The sequence below is a fragment of the Idiotropiscis lumnitzeri genome, unplaced genomic scaffold (assembly GCF_059441095.1).
Source record: "Idiotropiscis lumnitzeri isolate Australia: NSW breed Sydney's pygmy pipehorse unplaced genomic scaffold, RoL_Ilum_1.0 HiC_scaffold_35, whole genome shotgun sequence".
Classification (NCBI taxonomy): domain Eukaryota; kingdom Metazoa; phylum Chordata; class Actinopteri; order Syngnathiformes; family Syngnathidae; genus Idiotropiscis; species Idiotropiscis lumnitzeri.
Genome location: NW_028283573.1, coordinates 883,139 through 910,873, shown reverse-complemented (window position 1 = coordinate 910,873; position 27,735 = coordinate 883,139). Strand labels below are relative to the sequence as shown.

Below are 27,735 nucleotides of genomic sequence, written 5' to 3'. Positions count from 1 at the left end.
AACTTTGAGGCAGGTTACGTTGCGTTTGACGGATGCAATGAGTGCTCACGGTCCTCCACCTCTCAGCCGCATCAGCGTGCTATCCGCAGCCGGACATCCGACCAAGCACCGGTCCTCTTCGGCCGCCGGTTATGGACGCTCCGGCCCGATGGCCGAACAGGATTTGTCGGGAGTTGAGGCTGCCGTAACGTAGCCACAACAGGTCGCGCAATGGATAACCCCGACACGATTCGTCACCTCGTCTCGAGGGCACCGTTGGAGGCTTGATGTGGCCGCCCGGGCGAGCGGGGAGCGGCGTCGGGAAGGTGCGTCGGACGGGCGCCTCAGTCGGGTGCACACAAGTCGGACGGGACCCACAACTCCGTCACCTTCCAGTCCCGCCTTTTTAAACGAAAGTTGATTGCACTGACATTCGACCTCATCACTGTTTTGAGAATCCATGTTGCATCCAGTCAGCACCACATTACGTCATCTGGGCCAACCTGATGAGATCCAAAACAAGAAAAGTATCCAAAAAGTTTTCCGTCACGAAGATAACAATGATCACATAAAGAAAATACTATCCGTGGTTTTCAATTGTTTTCTGCATCACATTGTCAAGTTACGTAAAACTCATAAAAGCGGCAGATTCCGAATACAGGCACATCTCGATAATTTCGAATATCATAGAAAAGCATAATGAAAAGCAATTCAAAAAGTGAATATCAGATGCTCTCTCTGCCTCCCAGGTGTGGCGTGTGTGGTGGCGGGGGGCGTGGCTCGGCAGGATGGAGCCAAGCACTCGTTTCCGATATTACTTCAAGCACCCGTGGTCGCGCATCATGGTGGCCTACGTGGTCATCTTCTTCAACTTCCTCATCTTCGCCGAGGACCCCGTGTCTCACAGTCAGGAGGAGGCGCGCATAGCGGTGGTGGGCAACTGCTTCTCTTTTCTTTTCAACAAGTACCCCGGAGCGGGCTGGAGCGTCCTCAAAGTGGTGTGCTGGTTGCTGGCCATTCTCATCGGGCTTCTCGCTGGGAAGTTTGTGTTCCACCAACTGCTCTTTGGTAAGTCATGCACACTGGAATGTGAGTCAAACGGACAAGACTGTACAGAAGCCTTTGCGTTGTTGATTCAATGAGCTTTTTTCACAGCAGTCATGTTGACATAGTAAAACAAAAACGAAAAAAAAAGACCCACAAAACGTAGTAGCACATGGGCCATGGAAGAAGTTATTTGAGAGGACATAAACTACTCATAAACAGTTGCGGATGTTTCGATTTGATGTGAAATGATCAGAATGAATAACGAGGGCCTTTCCAGTTCAACTTAATTTGAATTTCTCTAAACTTTAGAATGCACAGCGTTACAGCACTTTTTGCTCAGGCTCAACCGATATGGATGCCAAATCTAATTTTGGGCAGAAAAATAAATACTGATTACTGATTCATTGCTTGATTAATTAAAAAAATGTGTGAAGCATAAAATAAAATAAAATCGCCCCGAGGCATTTCAATTAGTGCTGTGAAGCAATTTAATGTCTTAATTAATGAATCGCAAAAATCTTCCATAATTAATCACAATTAATCACGTTTTCTTCAACAATTTTTTTTGTGCCGCTTGTAAAAGATATTTATTTGGAATTAATGTAAACTCACCAAATATGAAGTATATTTTAATTCAAAGACTGTTCTAATAGCTTTCGTTGATCCGATCTAAATGGAGTCATCTTTACGGGCATTTTTCTTTGAAAAAAATTCTCAAAATTTCTACAGTACATTTAACTCTGACTTGGTGACCTTTTCAAGTCACCGAAATATTGCTTTTTAACTGATGCAGCCATTACATTTGGCTCCCAACTACCTTCCGTCTGTGATTTTTAGCATTTTTTTTGGGGGGGGTTCTTTGCTTGTGTAACTCCTTCAACCTCGTGTAAAGCCTTTCAATAGGACCGCTTTCATTGCGTTGTTGAAATCTAACATTGGCGCATCATCACATGAATTTTTGTCAGCAGTTGGCAACACTTCTGCAAAGGCTTTTATGTCATCAGATCCCTGAGAGTGTTGTCGACTCGATTGAAGCTCCGCATTCCCGGCCGCCCACACAGGACCACCAAGCCGTACATCCCTAAGCTTGTTAAAATCCTGCACACTTTTTTTTTTTTTTTTTTTAATCGCACATATTCACACAATTTGTCAGCTTGTATTGTCCATGTAGAACAGCGGGTATTTGGGAAACGTACAATGGACTCATAAGTGTTTGTTTGCAACTTTTGTGACTAATAGGCCTGGGTCAGCGCCTGTTGAGAAATTGATTGGTCAGAACCTGCAGGATGCCATCTGGCTTCTGTCATGTCTGTACAGTAGAAGTGCTGCTTCTGGTCAAAGTACACACATATGCGTGTGTACTGTGTGTGTATATAAAGGACCCCCTAATCTTAACCACAAACTGTTTTCAGAGAGTGATTAGCCCTAATTGCTTATTTACATGAAATCACTGACTCCACACCATCAATAACGCGTCTCAGTGGAGAGGACACAAGGCTGCACTGTGAGATCTGAGCTTATTCAGCAGCAGCTTTGGGGACACTTGTTTATTCCCAAACCCGCTTGGAGTATCCCAAAGACGAATGAGATAAGGGGTAGGGTTTGTATTTCTTTGCACGAGACACAATCAAGGCTTGTTTCGCATTAATATTCCAAAAGGAGGCCACAGTTGTTGGTCATGGAAGCATCGTGCCCACTTGCAGGTTTTTACACGTGATGGCATTTTCATACACAGGTACTGGTTTGCGTTTTACCAGTGACAGTTCAAATACTTGAACTGAAAGTGGCAGTAAAGGGGAAGTCATCGTCAACCCAACCCCCAATTTATTTTTCAAAACAATATGTTCTATGCAGGTCCACTCGTTGAAACACGGCATTCTGATTAAGTTTGCCTTTGCGGAATCAAGCAAAATGTCATGTTTGGACTAGTGAAGGCGCATGGAAAATTTGATTGCAACAATTTTGGGGGGTTGACTTCCCCATTTAACTACACGTTCTGTAAAGCATGTAGGACTTGATTGTGAGAATCAGTAAAGGCCGGAAAAATTTGACAACTATAGAGCTATAAGAAGATAAGATTACGAAAAAAGTCAATACAACTACACAGCAAATTTCGTAGAGTACATTTTACACTAAAAAGGCGATTTGGTCGCAGTAACATTTGAGAGTAAAATATTCAACTTAAAATTCTCAAGAGCAAATTTTACACTGAATATTTTACTCACAAATTTTACTGTTTTATTTTACTGACCATATAGCTTTTAGAGTAAAATATACGCCATGAAATTTACTGTGTACTACTGCTGCTTCTATTATTAATTACAACACTGTAAAGAACAGATGCAATGACATTATTGTGTTTCTAAATAAAATATATACAATAAAATGAAACAGTTGTCCTCAAACCTTTTACACGGAGTACCACCTCAAAAATACTTTGCTCTCCAATTCCATCAAAATACAGTAGTGTAGTAGAAAAACACGAGTTGAAAATTAAGACTTTGCAAGAAAATAAAACTGTACTTACAATTTAATTTTTTATTTATTGCACATAGAAATTGTACCACAATAAATGTTTAAAACAAAACAGCTGTTAAAGCGGAAATGCAAACGTATGAGCTTAAACGTCAAGCAAGTTGAACCGTACTTAGGTAGTGGTTCTTCCACCTACCACTAGAGGGAGCCGGCCGACCACTAGTCACGAGTATGACTTATCACTAGAAGCTAGTGGTAACACACTGAAAAACAGAATAATAATGGCATGGACAAAAAGGATGGGGGGGGGGGGGAACAGTATTCCATAAAATTAATGTATTTGAATCAATGTGATATAAAAATATCATAATTGTATATGAAATAATGAATATTAAAATTGAAATAGATTAATAAGGAAAGTGAGTATGACTTAGGTCACCTTCAGTCTTTTGTTGCCAGCTGTGAGCTGCTCATCTGTTTGTGTGTGCGTGTGTCAAAAGAAGCTTAATCAAAACTACAGTGTAACATCTGACACACATAATTGCCCCCCCAGGGGTTCCAGTAGTCCTGTTATTTTATTTATTTAGTTTGTGCAGCTAGTTCGGGCTCTTGAGTCGGCCTTGTGTCAGTCAGTGTGGGTCCTCAACTACTGTGTGATTTAAAAAAATATATATATTTTCGTCTTTCCTCCCCCAGTGGATCGTCGCTATAAATGTCATCTCGATAACTGCACGCCATCGTGATATCATACGGAGCGGCAGATGTAAATGTGAGCAGGAGACAATTTGGATTCAGCGGGGAGGCTTATTGAGATTTTAGCTCATTAAATTTGGGGCGCCATGTATTTTAGTTTTAATTGGAAATTGATCCAAAATATGCAGCGTCTTGTTACATGTACATGACACTTGAGTTTCCACAGCGTATCGAGACTGTCGGGATGCTTCTTCATCTTCATCACTAGATGGAGACACTGCTCTGTCTTTATAGCGTGTGGCCACAGTTTTAAAAAGAGGTGCGCTCTGATAGAAAGAAACGACAATTTTCTCATGAATGCCTTCCTAATGTGACGGAAATGAAGGAATCTTAAGGATCGAACGTAGGGACATAATAGCTTCCCTTTTTGTGTGGCCACCTCATCCATATGTCGCAGCTGTTACGTACCGGTACACTGCCGGACGGAGCCTCCAGCTTGGACAGCAAACATGAATCATTCCTTATCAGAATCACAGCGACTCAAAGTACATGGATGAGCTTCCTGCCTTAACTCCCAACCCCCACCATTTTTTTTTTTAAAGTCACATCTGCAGATATATACCGTGCACGTAGCTCTAAAAGCAGGGCTCATTGGCACTGGAGGCAATTAAGTTCAGCCATGCAAGGGAATTCAATTATGCAACAGCGATGAGCCCTGAAATACCACAGAGCAAGACGTATGGTCTGGAATCAACGCTGGTCAACCCTGGTTATGGGAAATTGATGTTAAACATGGATGTTGTACGGCCTATAGACCCCAGTCTCCATGTCTGGTCCTTCCTTGCCATGAACAGAAAGACTGCAGTTTAACGCTCGAAAGCGTCTCATATCCACAACAAAGATGGCTGCCTGTGGAGTCAATACAAAGGGAGAGCCTCAAAGTGGTTTCATACCCAGTATGTTGAGTAGCGCAACTAAGAGGTGAACAGTCGAGCATATCCAAGGCTCTCTTGCTAAACCGAGTAACCTTGTAGCACTTGACGGCTGATGATGAAGTCATGGAAAGATAAATCGCATTACGGTGTTGTCACCGAATATGAGGGCTTATAAAACGTTCACAGATGGACCTTGTTTATGGCAAAGCTCGTACCAGAGCTCATTTTGTACCAGTGTGCATAATGTTAGCATCCTGTCATAACGGCCTGAATTGCTAATAATACCGCAGTGTGTAACTAATTGTAGTGCTGTTAATGTACTACGAGTGTATCTACAGCTAGTTCTACAACTGTGTTAGCGTAGCTAAAGTCAGCGTTGATCTTTATGTACAAGTATTTCTAATGCTAGCAGTAATGTAATAATGAGGTAATGTTGCTAAATGTTAGCATCACTAATAAAGTGCTTCGCAAATAGTGGGGCGCTAAAATAAACGGTTGATTCTTCTGCCCGCACTACTCTTCTCATCTTCACATTTTCAAAATCTTTGGTGCGTTGTATTCAGTTTGAAGTTTCCACTAGTAGCATAGCTAATGGTAGTTTCGCTAGTGGAGCTAATGCTAATGCTGCTAATGTACTAGCTGAGCTAATGTTAATGTGGCAGATGTACTTGTTCGAGATATATTTTTATTTTAAAAATAGTAATCACATTTTTTTGTTCTTTTTTCAAATAAAAAACAACGTACAAGCAACGTATTATTTTCTTTTAATTATCGAAACAAAATCCACGTGGCCCATATTTGTTCAGATGATCAAATGCATCGTCTCCCAAAGTTAGACAAGTCATTAGAACTCAATAACTGGCAGCTACGAACTAATTACATCATTCGTATCTAATACTTTGTCTCTTCCATAAACACTCAGATAATTACAAATTCTCAAAATGGCTGTTATGATTGCACTGAGAGTAATCTTTCAACAAGCTCCGAGTCAGCTCTTGTCGCCACCAGACAACACAGTCGTGCCATTACGCATTCAGCTCAGCTGGCCTTGCATCAGAAACAATCTCATGCTCTGCCAGAGAGATTCTGTATTCCTCAAGTAATTTGATTCCGAGCCCGGGCTGAATAAGGCAAAAACGCCACAGGTCACAAGCGTTTGAATGATCATCGAGCACAACTGCTACCACGAAAAGGCAAGCGAGCGTTGCTGTCGGACGTTTGCCAGAAATGGAGTGCGAGTTGTATGTTTTCCGCGTTGGGATTGATGATGATACCTGGGATGTTGAAAGACAATCGCTCCTAGCTTGTGGAAGCGCCACCTCAAAGTGGTCCTTCATCTTCATTTTAATCCCAAAGGGCACGTGTCCACGAGAGCGGGATGGTTATCGATCCGAGCAGATCATTCATTTAGTTTAATCTCTGCGCGGCGTTGTGTTAGATGGTTGACAAGCTGCTGGAACCGCCACTGACGATCTTGTGTGTCCTTGTCACCTTTAGGTCGATACCTGCGGCTGAAAGTGTTCCGCGAGGATCATGGCTCCTGGATGACCATGTTCTTCAGCACCATCCTCTTCCTCTTCATCTTCTCACACATCTACAACCTCCTCCTGCAGTCGGCTGGGAGCATGGAGTAAGCCACGCGCTAGCCCTCACTTCCCCTTCATCCTTGCGTCCATTTGTGAGCGCCACACTGTGCTGATTGATCCAAACGTCTCGCCTGACCATAGATTCAATAACGGTTTGATTAATCATCCAAAGCTTTCAAACAAAAAGGCAGGTGGATGCTGACGGATTACCTTGAACGTACACATATTCACCCATGATCGTGCCCACGGTAGGCCTCAACACCCTCTTGTCAAGCTCCTGACAGAAATCCATTTCAGCATTTGCGAGGTTTCCGTCAACCGGTGGTGAAAAAAAAAAACGAGCGCACGGAGATCCATCTGTTTGTTTGTGTCGGTGATAAAAAACGGTCATAGTCCTGGCACTACAGAGATGGAGGCTAAATCTCTTTAAAAATGAGGGTTATAAGGTCACAGCAGATGAGAGCTGGTAGCAGGCATCAGACGTTTTTTTTTTTTGTTTTTTTTTTACAGCCTGAGGTATGACTTGGTATAATCAGTCCATCTATCACCCTTGGCCTGCTTCCTGCAGGTGACATCAGCATCCACCTTGTTAGTCCAGATGACAGCAGCTCACGGGCAGGTGTGCCGAGAAAGTAAACGTGAGAGGCTTGAGCAAAAATTTGAGCATTTATTTATCGGCCTTTTTTATACTTGAAGTCACCTTTACCACGACCAGGTGTGTGTTACAACCCAGAATCAAGACAGTTGGGTGTGTGGTGACCTCAGCGCCAGCATCTGGTGTGTGTACAAAATGTGTCTGACAAGTGTGTGCAGACTGACAAACCACACACCTCTGTCCTGCCAACTTGGCTTTCACTCTGAATCCGTTACTTCCCTCCAAGGTGGAACATTGACTTGACCCCCCCCTACCCCCCCCCCCAACATTCTCTTGCTGTCATCCATATCCAGATTGGCAAGGTTGTGTTTTTCCAACGCTGGTGGGATGAGTTTGTATAATCAATCTGACACACGGGTCTTCTTCCTGCGGGTGACATGGGCAACTTGTCACGGATTGGCTTGGAGAAGACAGCAGCTGAGGGGCAAGTCCGCTGAGATGCGACACACTCAAGGAAGTTTTGCTGAAGAGCACGACTTCATTGTCAGAGGCGGAGGGTGTTTCGCGGTCCTCGTTGTGAATGAGCCACCAGACCTGGAGTGTTTTTACGCAACATGCTCCAAGTGACTTTAAGAAACGATAAATTGGGTCGCTGGAAATCTGAATCACCAAGCAAACTATCCTGCGGTTTGCTTACCAGTCAAAGAAACGGACAAAAATTATTTGGATATCTTCAAAGGTAAGCCACAATGTGAGTAAACAGATGGGCTTGTTCCCTTCTTATTGCGAGTCAGATGTCATCAGAATGTGTTGATCGATGAAGTATACACGCCGAGTCTACCCAAACATCGCATCAGTGCCAGCCAGGGCAGAATGTTTGCATTCTGGAATGCTGTGAGGCTTGATCTATACCAACAGGGGGCGCTCCGGTAGCAGCGGTGGCAACACTGCTCCTGCTTGTTTCCTCCTCTTACCAGCAGTTTGTTCCAGGCTGGACCCTGCCAAAAACCATTAGCGTTTTCATCTTTGTTCTACTGCGACATGTAAGAGCGGAGTTCACGCCTTGCCGGGGAGCTCTCAGAAGAAGATCGCCGGCCTACGGTGGCACGAATGCCTGCAGAGTGACTTAAAAAAAAAAAAAAGTGATGGAGGCAGATCAAGAAAAGGCGATGACTAGGAGTGCCTCATGCGTGCATTGAAAGTTAAGTGTTTTGATCTCCATCCAAACCTTATTTGCATCGCCCCACCCCCTTGCAACCACTCCCCGAGCTTGCAGCATGGTTGCCACAGCACAAAGAAAAAGTTCAACATGATTTTGTGGCTGTTGGTGGCCCCCACTGGGAAAGTGGGTGTTCCTTCGCATTTCAACGGCATGAACAAGCTGCAGTGAAGTCTTTGAAAGGATGTTTTTTTTAATATTTATTTATTTATTTATTTATTTGGGCAGAAGATCACTACCAGCGCTGTAGGGGATGGAGTGTGTTCCACACTCACATACGCCACATAATGGCCACGTCTCACACCTCGCTCAAGGTAACCGTGGGTTACATGGATGTGTGACCTCAAGCTATAAACCACCTGTGCCCTTTGTCATTGAATTTTTGGCCCTGAGAGAACGTCGAAAGCGTGAGCTGGTTTATTCATCCCTCTCTATAATTCTATTACAAAAAAGCGATGGGCTTTTGACTCAATTTGCAGTCATTATTCAAATGGCAATTTCAATCAGTCTGGAACAGTAATGTTTTATTTTTTTCCATCTCCAGAATAGAGCACATGGGAAATCTGTTTTGGGCCAATAACAGTGCCCGAAATGATGACTAAGCGTGTTTTATAGGAACTAGCTAATACATGTGTAGCTTGAAACGTTACACGCTTTAGGAACGGTTGGCTAGACGCGGTCACCACTCAGCTTTGAGCTGGTTTAAAAAAATGTTGACGTGAGGTCGCACGGTCGCCCATCCTTGCAACTTTGTAGGGCTGTTTACGAACTGGGGTGAATGCTAAGCGCTAGGCTAACTTGCCCTGATCCAATGTCTACGCGCTAGCTCGCTGCTGTAGCTAAACATTGTCCTCAAGCGGTGTGAGTCCCTTCTGACTGGCCTTCATGGCCCAAAAAAATAATAATAATAAATAAATTATATAAAAATAAATAAATAAATAAGATACACTTCCAATAACCATTGTTGTCTCTTAAAGTGGGGAGTAGGTAATTATGCTGCACACTAAGAGAGGAGATCGCTAAGCTAATGTAAAAGTCTGGCTCCAACGCTACACTGTAAACACAAACACCCCAAAACCGGAAATGAATCAGTTACATCAACCAGTACGAAGCACTTTTTTTTTTTTTAAATTTCAAACTCAATTGAGTTTTGCTAATATGTTATTTATGTGTAGATTGTTTTCATTCCATTAAAGAAAAAGGGAACATGTTAACATGAAAGAGCACAATTTGAATACAAAGACGCACCGAGAATTATCGTAATCTGAATTATTTACTTCCCAAAGTTAAACAAGGAATTCCAAAATACTTCCATTAAAATATACTGTTACTGTGAAGGGATTGAATTTATACCATGATATGAATTTTACGCTGTATTACTCAGCCCACAGTCTCCGTTTGAAGCAGTTAGTCTGCGGCAAAAATATGAAAAAAACTATTTACAGTAATCTATATGTAAAATGAACAAGTACGTTAGTGCAAAAGTTGAAACATTTTTGGTTTAAAAAAAAAAAAACACGAATATATTTTTACAGGCAGTGTTACACCAATTTTATGTTTGTACAGGTATATGCATGACAGCAAGCAGTGGTTCTTGCTTCATGAACCAATTTAAAAACCTTGAAAATTTAAAATGCTTTTTTAATGTCATTTTCCATCATGTTTGTAAATGTTGCACTGAAGCTTGATTTGACAAAAGTCACAAAATAACTAATTAGTATTTTGCGCACACGTTCTATCTCGTTTCTGGCAACCAATCAGCATTTTGTGCATGTTATCTCAAAATTGTGGCAGCAATTTAGAAATAAAAATCCCATGACATGTCTGGGGCTCTGTGGGCAAAAAAAAATAAAAATGGAAAGGATGGTTTCCCCCTTTTCTCACCACAGATTTAATAAATGCTCCCCCTTTTTCCAAACGGCTCATAGGTTGCATGACATCTGTTTGTAAACCGGAATAAATGGCACCCGCAGGACAGTAAGACATCAACAATAGAACGTCTTTGTGTATTTACTCGGACGATATGTCGAGTGCGAAGAATTAAATGTAGCCGGAGCTCTCCGGGCTGTGTGCGGCACGTCAGCGGTCTGTTAACCAACATTATTAACAGCCACCTCTGGGTCAACAGCTATCAACCTGTTACCTGCCGTGTGTCATTTCAGGAGGCAAACTCAGCCTGTGGTGGCTCCCTGGGAACTGTAATCCACGTGAAGGCTATTTGCATTTTAATGTAACTGTCAGATTGAGAGGTGGGAGGGAGGCAGTTGAGGGTATTTGTGTGAAACCAGGCCAGTGTGACCACCCCGGGAATTAGATGGGCCTCGCCAGCGTTCGCTTAAATCGTGCAATCCCATTCCTCCATTTTACAGTGCCATTAGCAGCCAAAATCAGCCTTTAATTAGTCTGTTATTTAATTAAGTCAGCCAATATGAAGCGCAGCCATTAATCAAGACTAATTCAGAGGGAGGCGGGGCTGAACTATGCGATTGTGGTTGGGAAAGAAGGTAGCAGCTGTTGTGTGGAATCACTTGTACATGTTTTAAGTAGCCACTGTCGTAATTCGCGTAGCTGATTTGTGAGATCAATTCCCATTCAGTGTCGTCTTGATTGACTGACGGCCAGTCAAAGGTGTCCTTTGCTTTCCTCGCTAAATCATCCTGGATTGGCTGCAGCCCCCCCCGTCATGAGCTTGAAAAAGATAAGCGGTCTAGAAAATGATTGGATGGATGTTTAAAGCAGGGGCGGGGAGGGGGGGGGGGATGACATGAGTGGGGGTGGGGTGGTGTATGTTTGACAAGAGCGACACCTTGAACGGGATTAGAAGGCATCATGTTATTTGCCGTCGTTAACCGTGATCCTTTGTGAGCGTGCGTGTCGTTCCGGCTCTAAGCCGGGCTAATGCACAGATAAATGGCTGAATAAATAGCATGTTTGCCAGTGTTGGATGCCACCTGTTGCACGCAGTCACGTGCTAGAGCACCCACACCCTCCTCCGTTATGCTCAAAACCAAATCATGCCAACGCAGGAATTATGGCTTTAATAAGGCCGAAAGAGGAGAGTTAAGTTCCAATCATAAAGCTACAATGTCAGCGGGACGGCGTTGGGACTCCGCCAGAGGACACTGCAGTTGGATTCTTTTAATCGTAACGTATCGTCGTCATCATTGAGCTACCTTCCTTCCTGGTATCGACTTGACTCATCGGTGCCTTTGCGTCAGCAAAAATGGGAACTAAGAGAAGAAGCCAAAAATTGTGGGTCACAAACCACTGCTGGTCGCTCATTGGTTGATTTGGTTCACGCCAACACAGAGCTGGGCATGCCGTATGTCAGCCCTTCTCAATTATTTTTGGTTATGCCCCCCCTAGCAAGAAGAAAAAATTAGCGCCCACCCCCAACCACTCACTCTCTGCCGCAACTATAAATAATAGCATTTTAATTGCAAAACAAACCTACACCGTAGAGTTAATACTTGTGCACAATGGGTAATGAGAGCACCACTGCCAACTAGTGGAGTGGATGTGCAATTACACTTTATTGTAGTACGGCGGAAAAAAAGGATGTTCCTCGGGGTCACGCACCCCCCCAGAGGGAAAAAGCACTGTCGGAAGCTCCTTCAGTCAGACATAAATTTTGCTGACTAATGACAAATAATGGTCGCGGGAGTGACTCCACGGGCAGTTGTTTCAAGCGGAGGAGAGTGGCTTCTTCAACAGAAAACAAATTTCAACAACACTCGTCTATTTTGTGGTGGTGGCAGTTAAATGCCATCTGCGTTGACAGTTCTACAACTGTAAACACGTCAATCCGCTCATCAGATACGTCAGCTTTCTCGCTCCCCCGTTCGACAAGCCTGCTTCTTTTTTTTTTTGGTCACGGTACCTGCCGGTAAAGGAAGCTGTCTGTTGTCTACCGCTTGGTCGCACAGACGGCAATAACATTTTCCCGCATCATTTTTATTTTTTGTGTGTGCTTGTTCTGTGCACGTGTGTAACGCAGAATATCTGACGGTCCTAAAATAGTAGTGACAAACCGTAATAATTTGTTTACTAAAGCATTAAAAAAAATAATAATAATTTACTACCATTGACGGCTAAAGACGTCAAAGATTTATTTTTTTTAACTCAGCTGGTAGTGAATGAGTGAAAGAACTGTACTTTAGCAATGACAAAAGAGCGGTTAAAATAACGGACTGACTCGAAATAACGACGGACTGAGGATAACGGACGATAACGAATGACTGACACACCCACACAACCAAATCTTGCCGCTATCTCACCAAATGACTCATTATATATTAACATGCGCTCCCGTGCCACGAGAGGTTGGCACCACTGTGATTTCCTCGCATCTGGGAATACCCGATGTTATTCAAAGCAGCGCGGTGACATGTTTCTTTTCTCGTTATATCTTCCCGCTGCTTTCTGGGACAGAGAGGGGGGCGTGTCAGTGGTCCACGCCATATGTCACTGCCACGCTCATGGCAAACAGCAGCAGGAGCAAACAATAACCATCATAACCTTGACACATTCTCATGTCGGCTGCGAATAGATTTACATTTTGATGCGTGTGTTCACGTTCCTTATTGGGTGTTTGCAGTCGCAGTTTGTGACTTTCACAGAATGTTGCTTGTGCTTATCAATATATGTACAAAGAGTAGCGCTAGACAGAGATGGCGATTGGGATTTGATTTTGCGATTTTCTTCACAACGTACAGTGACATTTACAAACGTGACAGAAAATGCCATTAAAAACCATAAAAGCAATTGCTGTAATAATGCAAGGACACTGAAGAGGTTTTTGTGAGGGAGGGGGGGGCAGTTCTTTCTCAAGTTTTTAAAAAACGACGTATCGATTGAAATGCAACATTTCTGTTCATCGCTGTTGGCTCTCTGCCCTAATGCGGTTTTATGAAAAGTTGACTGTACATCTAAGGACATATTTTGGGTCTTTCCTGACCCTGGATTTCACATTAGCGATTAGCATGCTTAGCGACTCCTCGTTACCTCTTCGGTTAAAATGCGATTTGTTATTTCTACAAATCTGTGCAAGAGAACGGGTTGGCGAAAGAAAAAGTGAAGCAAGGATTTTTTTTCAATAGCTATGCTTCTAGGAATTCACCACGCTGTACATTATCACCACTTTGGAGTCAGAAGTGGAACAGTGTTGACCTCGCTTCTGACTTTTTGAATTTACAACCATTTTCTAGTCCATTTATTCGGCAGCCTTGCCATTCTTAGTGTTTAACATTTTCAACATTTTGTTCAGACTTGTTAACGTGAATTTAAAAGTAAAGTTCACGTTTTACCCTCCATCATCTATTTTCTGACTAACTAACTTGCCTAACAGGATCTTTTGTCTTGCCTTTTGTCTCACATGCTTGCTGCAACAATTGAAGAGGTTCTCGACTACCGCAAGTGTTGCGTTTTCTTCCTTTTGTCTGTCATTTTGATGTCACGTGACCGCAAGGCGAGAGCATACAAGTGTGAAATATCAACTTGTCACTGCAACATGTTGACAGGCAAAGACCGGAATGGCTGTACAGGGGAAACCTTCGGTAAATGCAAAGAAAACGCTGCTTGAGCCTGAAATGTAATGAATTCTCTTTACAACTTGTTTTTCAAGCTTGTTCATCCCAAGAGTGTCTAGCAGAAGGAGGCCATTTTCTGTCAAGTAACAGGTGCACTGTATCTTCCAGAGACAAAACGCAAATCTCGTTTCAGTCTTTGTATCCAGTTGGTGGTGTCTAATAGAGAGCTAAAAACGGAATTTCATTTTGAAAAGTCACCGGATTCTCTCCGTTATATCCATCTGTGTGCTAATTGTCTGGGTCGCATTACGCGAATATTAAAACCACAAGCTCACTAAATGAGTAATAAACAGATCATGTATGAAGACGGCACAATATGCGCCCCCGACTCCCCCGTCGTACAAAATCCACCCACGGTGGACGGTCGGCAAAAGTTATGAACGGCTTTATGTCTCACGCTAACTCATGCGCCTCAGCGTTGTATACTGTAAATATGAAATTAGGCAGCGTGGCTGAGCGCGAGTGCCAGACAGGCAATGCATTTCAATCCGGAGCCAACCAAGGTCGCTAACATTTCGAATGAGTTCAGCCATTTACAGAAGCGGCGGCAACACGAGGTCACTGGCGTGGTCACGGTCACTGGTTGAGAACGCTCCCATAAAACTCTACGAAGGCATTACGTGGAAACGGATAATAAAATAGGAATGGAAATCAAAAGTGCTTGATGACACCTGGGAGGGAAAGGTCTTAGTATGCAGTTTTACAATCTTTATTGACGGCATTTTGACTTGCCCCTCAGTTTTTGCGTCTCATCTTTGAGCTAAAGCTAAAACACAACTAGAAAGGTTTTGTCTTTTAAAGATGAAGGTTAATACACGAAGCTTGTTTTATTGCAGAGTGCCGTGGACTGAAGAAATTCAAATCATGACATCATCACTGCTACTTTGGGGCTTCGGGAAAGACCCGGTACTTGAGCTGAACCTAATTATTATTTTCTCTGATGGTTTTGCGACAAATATTCCAGTTAGAACTTTGAACACTCTAAAATCATAGATGTCAAACTGTGGCCCGCGGGCCGAATTTGGACCGCAGTGTAATCATACTTGGCCCGCGAGGCTATACCAAATGACGACTATACCCTTTTACATTCTATACGATAAGAGTAACATTCAAAAAGATAATCGTCACATTCCAAATGATGATAGTAGATAATAGTAAACACTGTATTGCATTAATAATACCACTTGTAAAAATTTTCAATAAATTACAAAAAAAAAAAAAAACACTACTTATATTGTTTGAAAAAAATTAAATGCTGGCCCGATCCGATTCCGCCATTAAACTCCTTCTGATTGTCACGTATCTCGTTTATTTGTAATGCGTTTAAAGTTGGCAAAGACGGATTTGTGTAATCAGTAACCCAATTGGCATAGTTTTGGTTGTTTAAACTTATTGGAATGAACGCAGAGTCAGTCAAAAAAAAAATTGCAGTACTGTAATGCCGACTTGAGAACATAATTAAATCCATTTTAAGAATAGTTCAAACAACTACGACGATATCTGTTCTGTGAATGAGACAAGAACTCATATTGAGAAAGAGCCTTCGTCACTTTGTTCATTCAACTTTTTTCCGTCCAAGTCTCGCTTCAGAACAATTCCCCATCCAATTGTCAAATATGATTGACAGTGGCGGAACAGAAAGCAAAAGATGAATACTTTTAACGCTACAAATAAATTTGGTTATCAAACAGCGGTTCCATCCGAGCTTCGAACCGCAGACGTTAGTAGCGTCCGTACAGCGTGCTAATTGCTTCAATGCGAGACTTTAAAAGCCGCTCAAACGTCCTTGAATATAATGATGGAACAAGCGTGGTAAACCTGATAACATCCCACAGAGGATCTGAGCTGGCGCAGCCGACAGCGTTGGCACCGGCGTTAACAGTGGCGCTGCGCCGAAGCCACGGGAGCCATTTTGTGGCTGATTATTCATGACGCGACTGTACTGTAATGTTCCACTGCACTGGATTCTCTCATTAGGCCAAAACTGACTCTAACGGCCATTAAAGTTTCAGTCAGCATGAATAAGTCAAAGAGTTCTGTCTCTGATCATGCGGCGCAAAGAGTCCCCAAACTCATCTTGGAAGCCCAGCAACAAAAAAAAATAATTGAAAACGAGCCTCTTTCAGCGTTGGGATTGCGCAATTAAATATGTGTGAAGGGCAGGAGGTTGGCGTCAGGGTTGCCTTTTTAGATTTAAAGCCCCAGCGTGAGGGTTCGAGACAGCATTTCCAGGAGTATCGATTAGAATTTTGCTGCGGGTAAATGACTCCCGATGGGATGGAATGCCGAGCCACCGAATGACTTCTAGGCTTAATGTGCAGGCCGACTGACGTGACGTGAGACGTTTAGCTTGTCAAGTCTGCCGTATAATTGCGTCATGACATCGTCCGTACGTCGGCAGAAGCGGGATATTCCGAAGGACTTCGATAAAACCATAAAGCGATTTGGAAAATAACTTTCTTCTTGATTGTGAGATGCCGTCGAATAGATCGCGTCCATCCGTGTTTTCACAGACAATGCGAAGAGCTCAAGCCGCTCAGCGCTGAACCATTCATGTGGCTGAAGTAGAGAAGTCGGAGAGCGCTGAGGTTTGCTCGTGTTATTTTTCGGGGTTTGTTTCTGACAAGAAACAGAGTAGCGTGCGCTGCAAATTTGTCAAGAGTATGTTCCCACAAAGACGGGGAATTTCATTATGTTTTTTTTTTTTTTTTTGCCCTGAAGCAGTGCCATCCACTAGAGCACGCTCAATGCAGACTTTACAATCCCAGACTCAAGCAAGGGTTTCTCCCCATCCTAAAAACAACTGACCATGGAGTCCTTTTTCCGTCAAAATTGTCTACCACTGCTCTAGAATTTTTCCAAATCAGCTCATCATGTAGTCACATACTGCAAGTCTAAAAGTCCATCTCGGAGGTCGAACTTGATGTTGTGTTTGACTGATCTGTGCACCAATAATGTTGCAGGCCAGTCATGTGTGCATTGTTATTGGCACTGGTTGGGGGTAAACTAAGATGAATGGAGCTATTGACTTCAAATACAGCCCCTCGAAAGCCTCGCTAGTATCCCATCCATTATATTCATGACCTGCAAGGGGTTGAGGGGAGGGGAGGCGCCCACCTGCTTTACTCCAGTCCGAAGACAGCCGAAGGGATCAGGGAGGCCTCCTCCTACTCGCTGGCATCAAACTGGCCCACTTCATCTCCCACCGCCCCGGCTCCTCGCTGGGCAATTACCTGCAAAAAAAATCAAAAAAATCGAGCCGCACGGTTGAGTTTGCGAAGCTGGAGAGCAGAAGCTTTTTCCAAGAAAGCGTGTCATTTCATATCGCTGCGACATCACATTGGCCCCGTAATGGGCCGCCGCGTCCTTGAATGTGTACAACCCACGGGGATGGTCGTGTTGAATTGAAATCATTTAGACACTCGGCAAATTGGCGCAGCAAATGGATCATTTGCCAAACCCTGCATAGCCAAAATGCAAAGCTGCGCTACAGGATAAATTGCATTGACGCGGGCATAGATTGTTTACAATCCTCGAAGCGTCGTTGAAGGTCGGGACGCAGCTCGTTGTCTTCACGGGTTGACATTGATAATGATTGGCTCAGACAGCTAGCGTGAGAATACTCGGCACAACTGACGGTTTTCTCTGCTCTCTCCAGCTACTGTCTTTGATTGCCTATTATAACATATTGTCATATTTGCTATTCTGTCATGTGTTGTAGGTCTCACATGGTGACAGATAACATGGGCATCAGGAATGAAACCTTTATGAAGATTGCTGCAGTGGGCACCTGGATGGGGGACTTTGTCACTGCGTGGATGGTGAGATTCAACATATTTTTGATTAGAAATTTGCGTTTCAGCGGACAGAGCTGGTGCACCCCCGGCGCATCTGACACTTTGGTGAAAAAAACCCCACAAGTATTCAATGTGAATAATAGGTATTCATTTATATTTGTGGTTGCCAATTACTGGTGAATTTGAACCCTCGCACAGCCAACTCCACTGCCACATACTGTAATCATCACATTGCCTCTTGAGACGACGTGAACGCAACATTAGCTTGATTAAAGTTAAGCCGAGTCTGACCGTGCAGGGCTAATTGGGAAGATGAATTGGACGCGTTATGTGAGGCTCATTGAATCCCTTTTTGAATTAACCGGTTAGCACAAATGACATTTTCCCACTCGGGCCGAACCACACATTTTTTTTTGCCTCGCCGGGTTCTAACGATGTAAAACCATTGTCCTTTATTAAGTCTTTCATTGGGGAGTACTTCAAGTAAATTATTTAAAGCGTTATAAAAAAAAAAAATCACATTCATAAGCCGATAAAATTTAGACTGCATGTTTTAGCCCGCACCTCTTTCATAGGTCAGGTGGATCCTTTTCAGTCCACTCTACCGCGCTAGCAAACCCTCAGGCCAATGCGCCATTTCATCCCGAGGAAAAAAGGAAACACCCCTCCTGTTAATTTGTCAGCAAAAAAAAAAAGAAGGGGTCTCTCCCACATTGGCATGCTCGCAGCTGAAACAAGTTGACAAGCTCCCCGGCTGTTCACATTAGTATTCTGTGCATACAGCACAGAAAGACAGGCCATGGGACGAGAGACGAGATGGGAGGATGAGGAAAGCGAGAAGCAGACGTCTGGCCGCAGAGGAAGAAGGAGCATGGCAAAACGCCCATTCCTGATTTTCTTTTTTTTCTTGCGCATTCCATTAATTCAACAAGATAACATTAAAGATGACCTCTGCATCTCATGCTTATACATACATTTGCAGTCTCGTCTACACAACTGATAGCAGTTTGGATACCGGAGCACAAAAAATAAATACAAAGTACATTTTTGAAATGCTTCAGTAGGGCAAGGAAAATGTAAATGTTGAGGTGCACGGTTCAAAAACATTTCCTGCTATTGGTCATGGCAGAAAGTGGCCAACACACCTGTCTCAGTTCTGAGATTCCGAACCCGAATCCCATCTCCGGACGACTCCAGCTTCCTCCCACTTCCTAAAACATAAATGTTAAGTTTATTGAAGGTGTGAATGTGAGTGCGACTGTGCAAATTCATCAGCTGGGTCCTCCCAAGCCTTTGAAGGTTCCTCATGTAGCCTCCATAGACCGCGTAAATCATATCAAGAGAATTTGGACAGGAGGCTTAATAACTCTGTCCTCAAAGGCCGAATATCGCGACCACGTCGTCACGACTTGACCGTACGCCAGTGTCCAAATTGGCCTTTGAATCCAGCCTTCGTCTCCACGCACACTTAGCTGCCATTTGTGTGCGTGGTTGAGAGCGAGAACAGATGCACACAAAAACTTCATGAGACGGACAAAAATGACAAGGGACGCGGGGAACACATGACAAAACTCGAACCAAACCTTTTCGACAAACACAGCCCATGTCATACAATTATAAAACGTGGATGCCAAGTTGGTTGGATGGTGAGTGGAGTTTGACAGCAAGCAAAGAAGAAGTTATGCAATTCTGCTCATCCAAATTCCGGCGTATCTCGGTGCATTAGCACCATCTACTGGACTGGAGTGGAATGTTACCGCCTCCCTCGTTTCGGTTTCTTGGACCTTAGCGAAAGGTCGCTATGCCAGTGAGCTATTTATTAAAGCGCAATCATAGTTGTATTAACTTGTACGCTGACAATTACTCGGAATTTAATGGGGAATTAAACTGAAATAGGATGCCTCGCTTTGCTGTTTTAAATTTTGATGCTACAAATTTACATTTTTGGCCGTAACAATCACTTAGCATATCAAAACGATGCCTACGCTGAAGTTTCCAAAAAGCTTAGTTGTTTCTCCGGTCCAGTACCGCACTCGTGATCAACTTAAGTCTAAGTAATTATTTCTACAGGTGACAGATATGATGCTTCAGGATGAAAACTATCCAAACTGGGGGAAAGTTGCTAGAAGGTTCTGGAAACAAGGCAAGAATAGGATTGTCCTCTTCTGGTAAGATGTCTTGATACTGTTTTTTTTTTCCTGGATCTAGAGCAGAGTTCAAATTGATATTTACTTGTTTGCTAATTATTGTGTGAAAGCCTTAACGTGATCAGTATTTTCACATAAGTGAATATTATTGCTTATTAATATACCAGCTTATTTTAGTAAACTAAAACTAATAAAATAACTAAAAATAAAATGGAAAAAAATTTTCATTAACGAAATAAAATAAAAATTAAAATGATTCAGAAAAACAAAAACTAAGTCAATTTACATTTGACGTTTACAAAAATAAAACTATAATTGTAGAGAAACTGTTTCATTTTCGTCTTTGCTAATTTATTTCATATGTGAGCCTTTGTGGTTGATTTTAAAAGCATTAATTTTGAAATTGATGGCACGGCCGTTTCCCGGAAGAAACAGCCATTTGGGAGTTGTCGTCCTCTTAATTTGTTTCCCAAGGAAACGACATCAGAAAGCAGCAGCCAATAAAAAAAAAAAGAGTCAACAAATGACGTCCCTTTGAGGAGCCGAGTTTGTATGTGGCGTTAGCTTAAATGGCTCGTCTGCTCTCTGCATTTAACTCAGCTCAAAATGCATTAATTTGGACGCATGCATGCATCTAACTTTAGAAGCGGTATGCTCGGCACTTCAAAGTCTGGACTGTTAAAATCATAACTCGTACCCTGTATTATAAAAATGTTTTGAAATAATATTGTCATTATCCACACCGCTTATCCTGTACAGGGTCGCAGGAGGGTGCTGGAGCCTATCTCCTTATTCTCAGCTGACTACGGGCGAAAGGCGCACTACACCCTGAACTGGTCGCCAGCCAGTCACAGGGCAGAGAAATAATATTATTTTAAATGCATATTTTTTTGTTTGTTTTTTATCTTGAACATGTGTAAAACACTTTTTTAAAACTAAATCTAATACTAAAACGAACTCAAACTAAGCCCACACTAACTGTTAAACTAATAAAAACTAACAAACCTGCTCTGAAAACTAAATAAAACAAACTTAATTTTAAAAAAAAATAAAAAAACTCAAACCTAAGTAAAAACTAACTCTAGTTAAAATTCCTATGATAGCCTCGACGCCTGAGAAGTAGCTGATAACGGTTGGTGACCCCGACTCTCGAGTGTGTCATGTGCCCAGAGTTGCTTCGTTGTGTGTACATTGGCAGGCTGTCAAAGGGCAGCAAGCAGCCAAGCGGCGTGTTAATCACCCATTATTCGTGTCAGCGCCTTTAAATGAGGAGAACAGGATCGGGGGGGGGGGGGTAAATCGATGAACATGGCAAGGTCACATGGCAAATCCTTGCCCTTGTCTTTCTTTCTTTTTTCCTCCATCTTCATCATGACCTTTCAATAGCGCCAAAACAAATGCTGCATTCCCCGGAGGACAAACATATTAGAGGATCGCCGTTTCGGTCACGTTTGTGAGTTTCGCCCTTTTTGAGGCCCCCGCGCCAGGGAGGTGAGAGTATGCCTCTTGTGTCGGGGCATTCGGTGAAATTGTTTGTGTGTTTAGATTGCGCCTTTGCGATGAAAGTCATGTTTTCATTAGATTTTTTTTTTTTTGGGTTATGTGGGCGGAATAAAAACACTGAGGTGGTTACGGGCATTGAGCAATAATACATTTTGGCTGAATAACTTGAGGGGATTTTTAATCAGCATTATAAACTACATTTAAATTCAATATTTTTTTTTCTCCCTATTCAGTCCTTCCTTATTTTGTGCTTATTTAGAATATGCAAAAAACAGACATAACACTTTGACAGACATGTTACAATTACTCTTTTTTACTTGTTTTTTTATCATTTGGATCTATTCTTTTGTATGTCAAATGATCATCTTTGCACGATTCCATTTTCATTCAAAAGATCAAAATGGGCTGCGAACCTCATTTTGTCGTACTCGTCTAGCGATGTATTTATTTGTTTCCTAATTTCCCAGCAAATTGATTTTTCCGGCATATGCATGAAAATCCATATCTGCTTTATAATTGATGCTGGTCCAAATTAGCTTAGCACTCTGTGAAATGTCATTGTAGTTTAAAATGAACCTTTAAAAACTGCCAATCACTTTATTGCCTGGCAATCTACACAGACGAGAGGACAGGCATCCTCTCTTGCGGCTGAATATTACACCAACATTATGGGCGGAGAAAAAGAAAATAAAAAGCCTCGCATGCCGGTTAATGTGACATTTATAGTCAGCGCAGTGTTTAGAAATGCATGCACAATTACACTTCATTCATCTTGTCGGGAACACTATCTACTGTATTTTGCTTTTCACTACATTGACTCCGTCTGTAGCGCCTCATTCTTTTTTTCTTTCAGGATGTAATAAATGTGCGCCTCATCTAGTTTGGATTTGTGAGAGGGGGGGAATAAATGTTTGTTTCAAGGTTGGCTTCCTCTCTAATTCATTCATCTCTATCTCTCTCTCTCTCTCTCTCTCTCTCTCCCCCTTCCTCCCTCCCTCTCCCTCTCTCCTCCCCCCTCCTCTGTAAAATGCGCTGCAGGACGGTGCTTGTCTCGCTGACGTCAGTGGTGGTTCTAACCATCAGTACCGACTGGATATGCTGGGACTGCCTGAACCGAGGCTTCTTGCCCAGCGATGAGGTCTCCAGAGCCTTCCTGGCCTCCTTCATCTTGGTTTTCGACCTCCTCATTGTCATGCAGGTAGGAGTGCTCCCCAGTGGCCAATTAAAAACAACACACGCACACACACAAATGAGTCGCTGGGACGTCTCGTGGCCTTTTTTCCTCCACTACCCATCCCGTTGCAATTTCCCGTTCGCCCATCCCCCCTCTCCCAATTCATCAATGACGAGCAGCGGCACAGAGCCGCAAGCGGCGTGTTTGATCATTCGCAAATACATACAAGACACGCATCTATACAGTATATTTTGATATATTCTCACCCAACCTTGCGCCTCTTATGTCTTCCTTCTCACCCAACATGAACCCTTCAGCTAAGCTCACCAATATTAGCCGCCTTCATTTCCTTTTATGATGACTCACAAGATTGGACACACACACACACCCACGCAAACACGCCGCTGCCTCTCATAGGAACATCAATAGGGCCTGTCTCACTGTGGCTCATGAATATGCAGATGTGTTTGTCCAGGCAAACGCAACAACTGTGAGGAGTGGCTACTAAGCATCAATAAAAGGTATATTTTGGATCGTCGTTCTTTGGTTCCTTTTCCATTGTACGGTACTTAAAAAGTTTCCGTCAAACCTGGGATTCTAATATAACACGTTAATACCACATGAGTAGTCCTGTTACTGTGCTATTTAGCAATATGTGGCAAAAAATGACAAATTTGCATTAGGGATAGACCGATATGCTTTTTTCAGGGCCGATACCGATTATTAGTGGTCATGGGGGCCGATAACCGATATTTGAAGCCAATATTCATAGTTCAGAGAAAACAAACATCTCTTTAAAGTTTACGATGCCAAATGGTTTTAAATTAAATTAAAACAAATTTGCCACAGGAATCACGGAGCAGATGAGAAACATAGTCGGCGACAGTAAAACAGTGGCAAGATATGAGAATATGGAAGAGGGTGTAACAAAACATGAAGCTTAATTATTTTACCAGCATCTTACCTTCAAGTTGTCTCACATTTCGATGCTTTCGGTGCGTTTTGGCAGCGAGGAACAGTTTTGCGGGCCTGATGTGGAAGGGCGGAGTCCAGTGTGTGATTTGAGACTTTTGGGAGACCAAAACACTCACAGATGCTGTGTGACATACCAAGGAAAATTAGCAAGACTTGGATTTGGAGTAAAAAAGCGGCCGAACTGCCTTGCAGCTTTACATTTCAGGCAAAGGGTGCTGCCTTTTCAGCCATACAAGAATTTCAAAAGAACATACCATTAGCTCCAGACGCTACAGCACGGGTGTCCAAACTTTTTTTCTTCCGAGGGCCACCTAAAAAAAAATGAAAGAATTGAAATTTTTTGCTTTGTGTATATTAAGCACACCAAAATCAGTCAATCGACCAATTGTATATTGTTTATCTAGTAAGGTTTTTTTTTTTTAAATGCTACTTGAACAGCTTTCTGAGAGGCAACTATTTTAGGATTTTACACGATTTTATGTATCCCACTAGAAAATTCTACACTTGCACTGAACAGCAGCCGATTCTCATCTAAACATGAGCAAGCAGTTTTTTGGCAATCATTCATGCGATATGTTCACAGTTTGTTATACATCACAGTTTTATAAAGAAACATTTTGAAACAATTTTAGTTTAGTTGTAAATAGTTAGGATATTTAGAAAAGCTCTACAGTATATAAAACTAATTTATTGGTAGCGAACCACAGGCTGCTTAAAAAGGGGAAAGTGGGCAACAACGAGCCCCCGGGCCACAGTTTGGACACACCTGCGCTTCTGTGTTATACTCCACCAGCACCCCGCCATTCAGAGCAAGGATGTCTGAAAAAAAAACAACTTACATTGACGTAGCTTTCAGAGCTGTGCTGTCTGTACCTTCATGTTTGGCTAACTTCAGCGGGCAAGCTTAGGTCAAGCAGGGGACGCGCTCGGTATTAATTAGCCGGCGCGCACCAGAAGGACCAAAACAAATTTCTTATTATACCCCATGCCGATTCGCATAGCCGCTAGTATGGCAATTATTCACGCAATTATTCACATTTTAATATCATTAATTCCCCATTACGCTTGAGTGAATCACAATATTTCTTCACCGCTCACTCGTCTGCCGTGGCTCGCCCCGGAGTCATTGATTATTTTGGTCTGTCGCGACTCCTCCTAGCGTTCACCGATAGGACGACTCCATGTTGCCGGCGAGGATGCTGTGGTTCGTACACAGTTAATCCTCCATGAGAAAACATGGGCGCTGTTGTTCTCAAACTAATTAATGATCTGTTTGAGATTCCTGCCTCCAAGCCATGGTTTACTTTTCTACTTGTGTGTGTGTGTAATTATGCTGCTAAATGTTAAAAAAAAAAAAAAAAAAAAGAAGTCCTTTGTGTGTTTCTGTATAGCAATATAAACCCAGCGTGTTTACTTTCCTGGTCTTTTGTCATCGTGACTCGTTATTTTTATTTTTTTTTTTTAAGGGAAGAGCATTGAAATGCCACACTCGTTAGTGCTGCTTGTGGCTACAGCGGCTGCGGCACGCACAAGACCACTGCTGGGCTTAATTACTATCTTTGGGGGGGCATCACCGGGCTGGACTCGTTGTCGAGGGTCTCCTGAGTTTGGCCTGATTTGCGCAGATTGCCTTTGTGCTGCACATCTTTATGATGGATAATCCTCAGGCCTGTTAGCGTGGAGAGCGGCAGAAACCTCAGCGGTACTGACCGACGACTGGACTTCAGTAATAGCGTGGGAGTTGTTACATTAGCGCATTGTTAATTCGGTCAAGCATTGTTAATTCAGTCTAGTAACACGAACGTGGCGTTCGTGCACTATAGAATTCAAAGTAGTGGAGTTTTTTTCAGTAATAAGTCAGCCAAAGTATGTTTTGATTAAGTAAACCCTTTCGTGCATGAATTATGACAACCTTGGTCAGGTTTTCATTATTTTGGCATGCAAAAGAAAATAAACTTTCCAATTTGAAAACACACATTTTGTAAGCACGAGCCTGGACAACGTGCGTTTGAATACATTCGGAAAATGTTGGACTTGAATGGAGCAAAAGCAGTTTTCTTTTCTTTGTGCGAGTTTGGATGCATCAGTCATGACAGAGGCTCCTTGTCTGTCATCATGAAGCTATATTGTGTGGGACATGTCAGACTTTTTTAAAAAAAACATTTTTTAAATTCTAACAGTTCCTATGAGCCTTAAAAAAATTTTTTTTTGGACATTTTAATGTCCGCATACACAAGTGATAAAGAATTAAAGCACACTTGTCACATATTTTTTGCAGAGTTGGTCCTGTCTCAAATGCCTACAGTAAAGGTTTGGTTACCATGGCAACCGGGTGTAGCGCTATTGTTTACAGGTCTATTGAATTTTCATTTTATCAACCAACCTCCTGTGTAGCGACTAAAAAAAAAAAATGACTTATGTCAGAAACCTTTTTTTAAATTAAATTAAAACCATAACACTTGATTATTCCTCAAAACATCTCGTGGACGCTTTTGTTTCGTCTGCTGCTCGAAAATCACCTGACCACGTTAGATCTCGGCCTCTATCTGCCTGATCATCGACTGAGAAACAGTAAAGCAGATTACACAAGATTTAATTGGTTGTTTCATTTCACACTTGATGGGAGGGCAGGCACTCCAGAGATCCAGCTGCTTATACAATGGTGCCGTGAAGCAATTAAAAAGTCCATTTTCACAATATGTCATATTCTGTACTGTGTGCACAGGACTGGGAGTTCCCTCACTTCATGGGTAACATGGATATAAATTTGCCAGGACTGCCGACCGCACAGTTGAATTTCAAGCTTCCCATCTGCAAATATCTCATCAAAGAGGAGTATCAGATTCATATCACAGGTACGCGATTTATCATCATCTATTCGTGATTCACTGACACGGTAGCACCATCATGAAGGAATATCTTGTACTTGCAACTTCCTTGTTGCAGGTTTTAATGTGTTAAGATGGATTTTTTTTCTTTTTGTATGTCTGGAAGGTTTTAAACATCTAATCGAGTATGTACATTGGATTTTTTTTAACATATCCCGACAAATACATTTAAATACCCATTCTAATTGAATTAACTGTTGTGAATTTTGCCGTTCAGCTCCTTGACAGAGAATTACAAGTTCTAGCTGTTTTTCCTGGTTTGGTATGCGCATCCATTCAACAGCTCAGTGTTCTTGCTTCCGTTCGGCTTTTTTCCTGCAAGCTGCATCTCCATATTTCTGGAGAACCCTTTCTTATTTTCAATCATCTTATCAGTCTCTCCATTTGTGACCTCCAGACACAAAAACGGTCGCCCCTTTCCACTAAATAAACCTTTGAAACACTCGCCCTCTATACATGGGGACTTTTTTGGACCGAATGCAACCTGGCTAATTCGAGAGAATTATTTACATGACGATTGTTCGGATTGGCAAAAGGAATATACCACCTGTTCTGTCCTCACAACATGTATGATTGCTATATCCAGCTAGACACGACAGCTAACAAGACAAAATGTTTGTTATGGCCTTTGGAGTCAATTTATTGATCTCTTTTTATTATTTGTCTCTTTAATTATCTCTTTGTGTTTCTAAAACTTAGAAATATAGCATATGAATACAACATGTAAATGTCTAACATTGTTTTCGGGGTATATATATTAGGAAACATCTGTGTAACTGTAAATAAATAAAATACAAACGAACACACCATAAAGTACATATTTACGTTGTTTAGAGCATGAATAACCTTGTAAAACATGCAATCTGAATTAAAATAGATGATACAACATGGATGCGCTAACACAGTTAGCCTAATTAGCAAACTAAAGTCCACTAGCATAAGATGCTAACAAACGCTAACGTCGTAAAACGACTCATATTAAAAACGGATATGGCCTTCTACAAAAACATGTACTTTTACTTAACACTTTACATCTTGTAGAAATTACGTATTTTATCACAAATGGTCACTTACAGCCTTACGTGGGCCGAGACTCCATCTGCGACGTGTGAACATTGACGGCAGCTAAAATCT

General features: G+C 42.3%; 1 protein-coding gene and 1 long non-coding RNA gene across 2 annotated transcripts in view; one reads left to right on the top strand and one right to left on the bottom strand.

Annotated features, from left to right (window-relative positions):
* Positions 1-12: 12 nt before the first annotated feature.
* tmem117 (transmembrane protein 117) overlaps positions 13-27,735 on the top strand; it is a 29,838-nt gene continuing 2,115 nt past the window's right edge. The window contains exons 1-7 of the mRNA XM_088287208.1: positions 13-305; positions 729-1,047; positions 6,627-6,759; positions 17,839-17,938; positions 19,985-20,082; positions 22,603-22,762; positions 26,439-26,568. Coding sequence (XP_088143334.1) covers positions 267-305; positions 729-1,047; positions 6,627-6,759; positions 17,839-17,938; positions 19,985-20,082; positions 22,603-22,762; positions 26,439-26,568 — 979 coding nt within the window. The 5' untranslated portion in view covers positions 13-266. The remainder of the gene's footprint in view (positions 306-728; positions 1,048-6,626; positions 6,760-17,838; positions 17,939-19,984; positions 20,083-22,602; positions 22,763-26,438; positions 26,569-27,735) is intronic.
* Positions 19-27,735, bottom strand: LOC148315861 (uncharacterized). Its single transcript, XR_015840534.1, has 7 exons — positions 27,676-27,735; positions 24,480-24,532; positions 23,968-24,024; positions 23,703-23,834; positions 19,060-19,125; positions 17,235-17,350; positions 19-482 (listed from the first exon to the last, which is right to left on the bottom strand). It is a non-coding gene; the product is annotated as an uncharacterized LOC148315861 (long non-coding RNA).